Source organism: Atta cephalotes, assembly GCF_000143395.1.
Source record: "Atta cephalotes unplaced genomic scaffold scaffold00014, whole genome shotgun sequence".
Taxonomy (NCBI): Eukaryota; Metazoa; Arthropoda; class Insecta; order Hymenoptera; family Formicidae; genus Atta; species Atta cephalotes.
The window spans coordinates 5,526,371-5,538,384 of record NW_012130078.1 but is presented as its reverse complement, the minus strand read 5'-3'; the positions used below and the strand labels follow the sequence as shown (position 1 = coordinate 5,538,384).

The following is a 12,014-nucleotide window of genomic DNA, read 5'->3' as shown; positions in this document are numbered from 1 at the left end:
ATATATATATATATATATATATATATATATATATATATATATACATACACACACACACATATATACCTACTATCGAGAATTCGAGGTGCTCTACTCCGGCGTTATCTCGCGCTTTGAATCTCGTTGCGACCCCTTCTCTCGCCTGTATCCACACAGCGAACTTGCTCACCTTGCTACTTTGGCAAGCATCTTATGCTCATAGAATCTCTGAGTCTATTCGCTCCTTGTACTTTGCCGAGTTGCGAGTAGCCCTCTCCAGCCTCCCCCCAACCTTCGTTCTACGTCCCAACTTGCATTGTTCACGTCACCCCGAAAGTTACACGCTCTTTCGTGCGTACGTATTTGTACATGCACGTATACGCAAGGTGATCGAAACGCTGCAGCACAACAAAGAGTTTAGGAGGAGTTCTCCTCGATAGTCTGGAACATCGATTATCTATAGCAAATATTATAAATACACCAGACCGGTTTATCTATACTTTCTCTTACATCGAGACTTTTTCTCGAGTGAAACGTCAAAGGAGTTCCGTACTTGACAGCCTTTAATTATAAATTTATTTTTAGCCAATTCTCATACGAACGTTCCCTTTCAGTATTTCCTATAAATAATGAACCTTGCGAGAGTTTACTGATATTCCTCGAGGTCCTGAAAAAGGAACTTCAAACTTATAATCTGCAAATAACGGAACTGCTTTATTAATATTGATATACCAAGCAGAATGAAGTATCGATCGCCTTGCACGTATATATCGAATTATCGAGTAATAATATTTGACACAGTACCAATCGTAAGATATCTTTAAGATGCAAATTTTACAGGTCAATATTAAAAAAGCGAATTGATTAATTAATTATTGTAAGCTTCAATTTTTAAGAAAGTCTAAACGAATTATATTAATTGATATGGGATTAACAAAAAACATTCTGTTTTAAAAAATGTAATCTTAAATGATAAATATAGCGAAAATAAAAGCAAAATATTTAGTTATCGTAGCAATTTGAATGATTACGTTCAGAAGAAAAGAAGCTTTGCAACTGTTTTAAACTTTCTTAATATAATTAAACATTTATAGATCCGGCAAAAAACTAAGCAAAAGCTACATGAAAAAAAAAATTTGTTAAAACAATAACTAAAAATTCACTGATTCAAATTTACAACCGTAATTGCTATTTTTCTGTGTTAAATTAGCAAAATTGTATAGTTGAATAAAATTAACGATTATAGATAAGTACATTTGTTGTAATTGAACAGCAAATCTGTTAATACAGCAAAGATAACGTTCTACGAAAATCAAAATCCAATATATATTGGATTGTCCGAAAAGTTCGTGCCGATGTTGAAAGAAAATTGAAACGCAGAATTTTAAATTTTAGTATACATTTATTAAATTATATAGGTTAGTCGGCACGAACTTTTCGGATAACCAAATAGCTCAACAAAATATCTCAATCATATACACAATATTTTTAAAAAATTTGTTAAATATTTATTTAATGTAAAAATATTAGATAAATATTTTTAAAATATATTTTTTAAATATTGTGTGGGGGTTAAACTGATTGAGATGCGAACTATTGTAAAATGGTGCATACTTTTGCTATTATAACAAAAAAAACTTATTACATTAACAATTGTCATTGTAGCAAAGAATTGTAGCCGAATTGATAATTGCTTACAAACATAACTTCTTTGTTAAATCATAAAATCTTTTTAGTTATAGATGTTGAACTCGCGCAGCAAGATTTACTGAATCATCCAAACTATTTTTTCTCGTATATTTTTTCTCTAATCATATCGAAGAATCTTACAACAGTTGCAAAGCTGCTTTTTCTGCTGAATGCAGCCAATGTCGAAAAGAAGCGCGAATTTTTCTATCGGATATTTCTAATCTTAGTTCAACGTTTCTTTGGATACAAGAAAGCAGTCGAAGATACTTTCTCACGGTGTCGTTTCCGCCGAACGTCTAACTATCGCAATAATACAAACATCCCCGACGTGATCGTTCCTCCGCGGTGCGCGGTGACGCGAAAGTAAGAGAGTCGTCGCGATGAGTCGCGTCCAATGTTGCTCCGCAAAGTTCTCTTCTTCTGCGCGGAGAAAGGAAAATCAGCGGAAGTCTCATGAAAAAAAGCGGTGCCCGGTAAAGTTGATCGTTTATGAGCGCGTGCTGCACAGTCGCTTCAGCCGACAACTTTTTCTCCCCGGTGTTAAATCTTTAAGCTCTCCCCCGCGTTTCTCGAAAAAGAGAGAGACCATCCTCGGAGAGGATGGCAGAGGAAGGAAAAACGCACTGCTAGATGTCGGAAAGTTTTACGTTGTCGGACGTGTTCGCGGTCGAGCATGGCTCTCCCTCGAGAACGAGACCGAAAGCTTGCGCTAGGCGAAGATATAACTTTAACCATTCGAACGCACGCTAAGCATCTCTCTCTTTTTCTTTTTTTCCAGCATACTTACGGAATATGTGGAAAAATGCGATCGGCACGTGGAATGATTATAGAAACTTTTGGATTCCTCGGTCCTGTAAAATGTCTTTTCTTTAAAGACAAAAATTCTGTGATATTATTATAAGTAAAAGTTATAAGACTGAAATTTAACAAGAAAAAAAATTCTTTTCGATCGGAGTGGATTTTAGTGCTTAAATATTTTTGTGAATTATATTCATATTTGATTCTGCAAATCGCGCGACGAAATCTTTTCCAGTCTTGAATAAATTATTCGCAATTTATGATTCTCGTTACTATCTAGGTTATTAACATTTCTTATGAAGATGCTTAGTAGCATAAAAAATTATTGCTTTTCAATTTAATAAAAAAAAAAAGAATTTTCGAAGCGTAGTTGCAAAATCAGATATGTATATAAATTCACATGAAAATATTTAAGCACTAAGATACACTTTGACTAAATATAAGATTTCTCTCAATGTTTAACTATCATTTTTATTAATCGTCATCTAATTATATTAAACTTTATTAGACAGATTTTTATTGTATGCATTTGTTATTTACTGTCAAACGCTATTGGATTTAAATACTCTCGCGATAATTGCATAAGAAAATGACTTCGTTGATGCGAGACGCCTCTGCAAGCTTTTAGCGTGACGAAAATGTTCTCCAAGATTCTAAGATCACACAGAACTTCGACGTTATGAATAATTTCATTTTCTTGTGCAGCTAAACAAAGAGAATCACGTTGTAAACGCAGACGAAAAGCTTGCTAAACACTTTGAGATTACCAACACCGGTTCGAAGAGGAGAGCCTGTAAGGATTCGGCGCGGAACGGAATTCTCCTTTAAGAGAATGGGAAACGATGCCGCGGAAAGCTCGATAGCGTGGCGTTCGCGAGAATAGCGAGAGGCAGTCGGCGAAATTCCAGAGGGGGTGAAGGAGCTTAGTAACTGTAATTCCTCGGGACGAGACACTAATCGGAAATTATGCAGAATAATTCCAGTCTTATGGCATCCGAGTCGCTTCGACTTGCGGCCGCCTGCGATCGTTTACAGCCGCCTCCTTCCTCGAGCCGATCGCCTTTGCATCTCTTCATCACGACCGTAATCTTCCAGCAGCGTTATCCAATCCCCTTCGTGTGCAGAAGTAAAATTCTTCCGTCGAAAAATTGAAATGAAACGAGACGCCCAAATCGGTTTCGTTCGCAAAAGTACCGTGCTCGATGTACTATAGATTCGACAACTAACGTGCCGAAGTCGCATCTTCCGAAGAGGATATCCGAATATCCGAATATTTCAGGCCGGAGTACGAGAGAGAATCCGTCTGTATACGATCTCCTTGGGGCTATATCGAATTTATAGAGATCTGTCAATCAACGAATGAAGGATTCAGACTTCGAGAAATTTTATAAATATTTAAAAGCTGATATTACGAATTTCTGATTTCTAAATCTTACAAAATTTTGACGTTTCAAAGTTGATAAATAATAAATTTTTAACACTTGAGTAAATTAATGTGTTCTAAAATCTAAAAATTTCAGAAATAATATTAGTAATAGCTAAGAGTTTTATTAAAGAAAGAAAGAGAAAGAGAATGAGATAAAAAATGTATTATTCTAGGGCAAGTATCCTAAGAACACACAGAATGAGTGAATAAAAACAATCAAGCTTGAAAACACAAAATGAGAAAACTAATAAACAAATAGTACAGGAATTTAGAAAAAAATATTATACGAAGGTGAATAAAATAAAATAAAATAAAATAAATAGGAGTGATGAAATAGAATAAGCAAAAGAGAAACGAAAAGTGACATGACAAAAAAATAGTGAGAGAGATAGAAAGAGAAAGAATATTTAAATAATCATATAAAAATCAAGTAAGAAACAGGAAAAAACCATGTAGGAAATAATATAATCACTTCTCATATATTCAATTACATTTTTACACGCCAGAACGAAAAGTTGAATTTTTACAGTTATTATACTAATGAAGACTCTGTGAGTCGAAACATTTATGTTATATTTTCAATATACATATTAAATAATTTATAATTCGAACACCTTATTGTACTCGTTTATTGGTCACATTACTACGATATATTATTTTGCGGTGCAAACATTCGAGCGATATTATATTTATTTATTTAGGAAATAATATAATCATTGATTTACGGATCCTTTTAATTTTTTTTCTCATTCGCTTCCTAACGAGGAAGTCATATAGCTACCTCTTTTGTGACGCACGTGCGCATTGCGCCTCCCTCGCAGCGTTAATTTGACGGTTAAAGATTTCATCGTCACGATGGAGTATGTGCGGGCGGTTTCATTATGGCCTTCCGGTACAACGAGTCACTTCAAAACGGCCTACTTGCTCGTTCACGACGAGACTCAGGTACCCGTACTTGCTCATTGAATTATTGCGCTCCCTTGGTTGCGCACACAGTTAGCGCAGGGAATCAGTTTAGTTTGTAAGCGAGTGTAACCATTGAGCAAAAGCTACGGCTTGATAACGGGCTTCAACATCATCGATAGAGAAAGGGAATGAGAATTAAGAATGAGGTAGATTCGATCCGTGCATACCGAAAAAAAAAAACTTTTTATTGGATAAAGAGAAACTTATCTCCCCCCCTCCCTCCCCGTAAAATGTGAAAAATTATTCTTTTAAAGTAGATATAAAGTAAACATTCCAATGACCGGATACTTACACAAAATTTATTATTATTAATCTCAAATGCTTTTTTTTATTACTGTTATTATATTATAATTTATATTATAATTTAATTGTGTTTAAAGATTACAATTAAATTATAATATTACGTTTTAAAAAGCGTATATTTGAGACTAATTAACTTAAATATTCAACCGGATTAGAAGATTTTTAATTAATTAAAGCAAAAAAAAATTATTTGAACCCACTTATAACAATTATTAATTAAATATTTTAATTTTGTTATAAGTGAGTTCAAATAATCTTTTGCTTAAGGGAGTCTTGCGTATTCAAATAAATACAAATATTTATATTAAAAACCTTCTAATCCGGATTAATATTTAAGTAGAATACGTCAATATATCAATAGCCGGACAGCCGGTTGGACACTGAGACGTAATTAGAAAATTAGTATGCTGATGAGAAATATTAATATAAATAGATGTTTAATGATAAACGATAACTAATTCAAATTGATCTTTAAGGCCTTACATATCCAGTCACTGGGATCGGACAGTATCTATGTCCGAACAGTTACAAAACTTTATTTATTTAAATTAATATTAGTCTCAAATACTTTTTATCTTTTTATCTAAAGATCAATCTGAATTAATTATCTTTTGTCTAATTAAACTATATTTATATTTATTTATATTATTATTATTTCCTGTCAGCATACTAATTTTCTAATTGTGGTCGGACACTGAGACAATTACATCTCAGTGTTCAACCGGCCATTGTACATTGACGCATTCTATTACTTATTTAAATATTTTAATTAATAATTGTTATAAGTAAATTCAAATAATTGTTCCTTGCTGAAGGGAGTCTTGAGTTTTCAAATGAATACAAATATTATATTAAAAACTTCTTTCTAATATATAAATTATATTATTTATAACAACCTACGCTTAAATGTCCGATTACTGGGACATTTAGTTTATCGATTTAAAAAAACGTAATGACATAAATCAATGCGTGAAAAATTTTATTACGACAAGTACTTAACATCCGAATTGGAAATCCGAAGGAGAAAAATGTAGTTTTTACAGACACAATTGGTGGATTTTTGCATATCTAAAAGAATTCAAGATATCAAGATATCAAATGGAGACTGATGAATGGTCACGTTTTCAAATCCATCAATTTCCGGATCGTTCGTTCCTCGACAACCGTCGAAATAATCAATATTCGTGCGAATATAATCCCGCCTGCAATTCGCATTCGCGGAAATCTTCCGTTGCGACAATCGCCTATATCGTGACACTCTAGCCGGTGGCGTTATCGATTCGTTATGTCGGGCATTGCATTCCGTTAAGTGTTTCATTCCGGTGACGCCCCGTCAGCTCGTCAAATTGTCATTGTTGCGAAAGTGGGTCGCGCAGCTGTTGGATTTCCCGGTCGCAAAATTCGCCAGGAAAGTCGCGGTTTCTTCGGTCTTGCGAATAATAAAGGATCGACAGGAAGACACGAATGTACTCGGGATCTCGCGCAGCCGCTTCGGGTCACTCACCACGTATAAATTCAGCGGGACTCGCAGTCTCAGCACGATCGCGCGGAAAATTCGCTGAACGGACGTGTACTCGCCTGATAATCCTCCATGCAATTTCATATCCTCCATCTGAGATCGAGTAACGCACGCGTGATAACGTGAAATTATTCCACACAGCGGAACCGGTTCTTTTGAGTCGCGGGATTATTTCTCTAATCTCCGTGCGAGAGGCGTGTATATAATTTTCTACAAAAGAAAATTGCGATTGTGCTTCGCGCGCGATAATGAAGGTAGCAAATAAACGGTATAACACATTGAACATGAGACATTAAAATAATGATACAATAAAACGGAAACTAGTTTATATTTTTATTTGCTGCATCCACTTTTCGAGATTGTAAAACGCACGCGAAATTATTCAAAGTTTCTTTATACACAGTTTTTGTAAGTCTCGCGGAATGACTTTTTCTAATCTTCGTGAGAAAGAAAGATAATTACATCTGTAATAAAATTGCGAGCATTTATTCTTTTTCCGCGAGTAAAATATGGTGGAATTAAGACTAATAAATGCAGGCATCAATGAGCAAGCACGTAATGGATCGCATACAATATTTCGTCAATGGCGATAAAAAGGAATTAATGCGCCCATAAAATGCATCCTACGTGTGAGCGTGAGAGTAATAAAAAATCCAGGCAATACATCTCAGCGCGCGGCACGAGAGATTTTCGCGAATGAAGCGACGATCGTCGAAATGGGACCGCAAAGCGTTATCAATGAGAGGGAAAGTAATGGAAAATTGATCGGGTTTGATGACAGTCAGGTGTGAGCATAAACGATTCTCGTCGCGCGGTTATTATTTGATTCGGTCATATCACGGATTAAAATGCACGTGCCGTCGCATTAAGTGCCACGTATTTTTTTTAAGCGTCTGTTTCCCGGCGCCACTGTTTCCCTTATACATTCGAGATTGCGTCCTGAATTTGCGATTCCATTCCGACTAATGCCGACGACGTAGTGCAGCAAAAAAAAATTGAATAATCGACGCGGTAAAGGTTTTATCGTGTTACGCAAACTTTTTAGATAACCCGTTACTACGCGCAAACATGTAACAAAAAATCTGTTGACACAAAGTGAATAAAAATCATGTTACATCGCGAAAACGAAGAAAATATTGATTTCACGTGCAGTAGAGAATGTTTTACGTTTTTTTCGCCCTCTTTCGGAAAAAAAATGGCAAAATATTTGTTCGAAATTTCAGAATGGTATTTTGACGTGGTCAACAAGGACCATCGATTCTACATACTTTTCGATGTAACCGTCTCCGATGAGAGACAAAAAAAATAACGTAAAAATCGTCACGCGTTTGATACAACAAGCCTTTAACATATTATTGTTTAACCCAACCATGCTCGAAATCGAATTACATCAGTCAAATGTATCGCGCACGTGTCCCGTGTCATTTCACAACAAGAGAGGAAATTAAAACCAAACGATAGTAGCCGATCGATATGAGAAGCGAAAATCGACATTCGTTGTCCGCTAATTGCTCATTAGCATAAAAAGTAACATACCGAATGAAGTGCGTGAAAATGCCTGCAGGAAGCGTCAAAAATTTTTATATTAAAGATTAAAGCACTGAAAGTCAACGCAGAAATTGATACGTATTTTCATTAGAAAATTTTAACAAAAGAACTGAATGTTTCGGTTTGTCTGTTGGTTGAGTCTTCATCAGTACACAATAAAAGAGTTATACTAATTTATTATTCGTAGAACACCTGCATTATTTTACTTATGCTCGTTTCTACCAATGTAGATTAAGTTTATCTCAGTTTAACATATTTTTCGTCTTTTTCTAATTCTTGTAACTAAAAAAAAAAAGAAAATTAGTTGAATCGAGATTAAAATCTACGTTGACAGAAATAGTAAAATTAATTTTGTAGTACATCATGTAGTGAACCCGGGACAAGCTATTTTGGATTTTCATGTGAAAATTTTTATTCGACAAAAACATTCTAGCAGAAATTACGAATTACAAGTGATAAAACTCTTATCAAAGGATCATCTAATAATTTTTTTATCGAAGAACAATAAGAGATCCGTCAGATATGTACATGTACATCTTCAATGCTTTAACATTCAAATTCTGGAAACCTTTATTCACTTCTGCATTACCAGCTTCCAGTAGATTTAAACATTGTGCAGAGGAATCACTGAGCAACGCATCTCCAAGAACCTACTCGCATTTCAAATGGGATAACGTCACATCGCCGTGGCGCGTTTCACGCGTAATTCCCTTGAAAAGTTAAACCAGGACATATCCTGTGTGTGCATATTATATGCAGTATACGGGTGCATCTGACATGCGAGATGCGCGCAGCCCGAGAACGTGTCTACGCGCGGCTATGACAATCGCGACGCAGCCGGCCGACCGAGTTGACATTTTCGCGTTTTCCGGGTCCTCGTGTCGTAATTAATTATCGGTTCGTCGCGACCAAAATAGACAGCCGCTCACTCGAGCGAAATTTCGCGTGCCGACCGGTATGACGGCCGGTGCGAATTCTGTCTTCGGCAGAAATTAGAAATCGACGTGTAATTCCGCGCCGTCGACGTCAGTCGGGGTCGATCCGTTCCCGAATGCGTTTTAAACGTTTCGTATCCACCGAATGCATTAATCATAATATATAATCAGGAAAAAGCTTTTAATCTTTTAATAGATAGGTGGATATAGAATCCTACATATAATTATTTAAAAAATCTTTTTCTATAAAAGAAAAATAAGAAATATTGCCTAGAAATCTTAAAGTTCATTTTTACATTCCGACTAATTAATAAGGATACAAACAATATCAATTTAACTCTATATAGATTATTAAGAAATGTAATTAGAAAATAAAATTTTTTTTTAAATGTTCTGAACATCCCATCTACTTAAAGATTAAATAAAATTTAGATCGGTATTTATAATCAATTTTTATTTTAAGAGCGTCTTAAGTAATATTTTAAGCTAATATGCTTTTATTATTGATTTTTGATATTTCAAAATTGTTTTTAAGACAATTTTACACTAAAAGAACAATTTTGTTACGGTATCTAAAAATTTAAGTAAATACAGATTTATAAAATAATTTTGTTGAACTAATTTTAAAATAATTATGTAGGAAACTCAAACGTAGGAAACTGTAGGAAACTGATGAACGATACCGTGAAAAATTTTGACATTTTAACTAATAATCGGTTTAAATATCGTACATAATTATCTTGATAGTCCAATAAAATTTATTTTCAGATTTGTATTTAGTTAAATTTTTGGATACTTTAATAAAATCTTATTCTTTTCGTGAAAATAAGAATCGCCTATGAATACTGACTTTATAGAAGTGAGAATTTTTCGGGATTACTACTGAAGTTCAGACAATTGCGTACATGATACTTATTCCTTCAGCAGTCAGAAACAAGACCGTCATTTGCCTACTCATATTCAATATATAAACTTCGTCTGTATTTTATTATTATTGCAGCAGACTGCGCAACTTGACTTGCGATATGATTTTATGAGAGTCGTAAAACATCTGAAGATACGTCTTGCGATTGGTACTCAAACATCTGCAAAGATCGCACCTTACAGTATACTATCATCGAAACTGTCCTCCTTATACTCATATTTCGCATTCCACAGATTACGCGATTGCATCTATTTCTTTTACAATGCTAAAATCAATTTAATCGATACAATTATTTAAAATTCCTGTATTGTGCAGAGGCCATGCTCGACATATTCTCTTTTTCTTTTTGCATTTTTGTCGAGCCAACAGCTGAATTGCAGGAATCTCTCGCGCAAACTGTGGAACTATGCGATGGTGTATCGTACCGGCGTAATTAACCCCCAACAATCGCTAATTAGTGACGAGTTTATCGTGTTCGTGTTTCGGCTGAATGTTCGTATGACGTAATCGTTACCGAGTAATACGGTAACGATAATGTCTGACGACCTAGTCGCGCGCGTTTATCCGAAATTACGCCAGTACTTGCGGCCGTGTAACTGAGAGAAATTGTGTGGTAAATATTTGCACGTCATATATATGGGAAACGCGTTGCGAGTTAATTGGCTACTAGTCCGTTTAATAATAAGTTAACATCGGCACATCACTCGCTGCAGTGCTAACAATAGAATTCATCTGTTCAAAATGACAAATCTTCGATTATCAATAATAATCACATTACATCGCAATTCAAATAATTGATCAATTTGACAAATTTCAATTCTTCCATTCTTCGAAATTTTCCTGTTGTCGAATTTTATTTGAGCGTTTCATCAGAAATTAAATCAACGCGCTTCGCCGCGAAAAATTTCTCTCGATTATGAAGCCTGATACTTTTGTATATAGAACGACTTACATTTCCTTCTAATTTACAGGATGATTACGAAAGGTTACATAATTTCATTAAAACATTAACCTTGACCGCACGTAATGATCGCGGTTGAATGTTGGAGCGTTAAAGTGTGGAACTCATATTTTTTCGAATAGATTTAATGCATTATGCGACATTCGTGTCATCCTGTAACATAAGTTCTTCCAGCACTCGGTAGCACACGTTGGATCCATCGATCAACCAGAAAGACACGATAAGACTCTATTCACCCTCGCCCCCGCGCTCCAGCTCTCTCACAACCAGCCCACCCTCTCGGCAGGAAATGACATGCTTACAGTGTCTCTTACAGCGAACGACCTAATTACAAGTTTACCTTTTTCTGTTTTCTGTTCGCTTCTTATGTTATGGACCGACCCTGGTTTCTGGTTTCTCTGTGCAGTCCTTCAAGGTAATTCGCCACCGCCTTTTTCTCTAGACTCTCTATTACCGCCCTTATCTCTTTTTCTACCGCTCTGAAACATTCATTCGGATCGCCGTCACATCAATGTGTCACCATAATTGTACAGAATGTCTCTCGAAAGTTCCCGTATTGGCTTGCGGATTCATGATCATAATAAATCTTCGTGTATCTGCGCATCAAAGAGCTTTTTCTGACTCTTTTTTAAAATCCATACGAAGAGAATGCATTTTACATATTTTTTTTAAAAAATATTCTGTATGTTAATTGAAATGTGGATGAATGCGGGTAAAGGTGAAATAAAAAGATACGAATTTCAAGTCTTTTTATATTCGTTACTTTGTGGTGATACATACATGTACACATTACATACATCATCCACACGCTCACACACAATTCATCATTTTCGATCTCTTCATTTTTCGCAATACATTCTATTTCTATTCTCTGCTTTCCTTCCATCATCCTTTTCGTTATCTGTCTCTTTTGATATTTCTCTCTCTCTCTCTCTCTCTCTCTCTTCTCTCTCTTCTCTCTTTCT

At 35.2% G+C, this 12,014-nt stretch overlaps 1 protein-coding gene across 1 annotated transcript in view; it reads left to right on the top strand.

The window, feature by feature from the left end:
* Nucleotides 1-12,014, top strand: part of LOC105617921 (fasciclin-1) — a 148,946-nt gene that overhangs the window by 87,924 nt on the left and 49,008 nt on the right. The window contains exon 8 of the mRNA XM_012199456.1: nucleotides 11,456-11,464. Within this exon, the coding sequence (XP_012054846.1) occupies nucleotides 11,456-11,464 (9 nt within the window). The remainder of the gene's footprint in view (nucleotides 1-11,455; nucleotides 11,465-12,014) is intronic.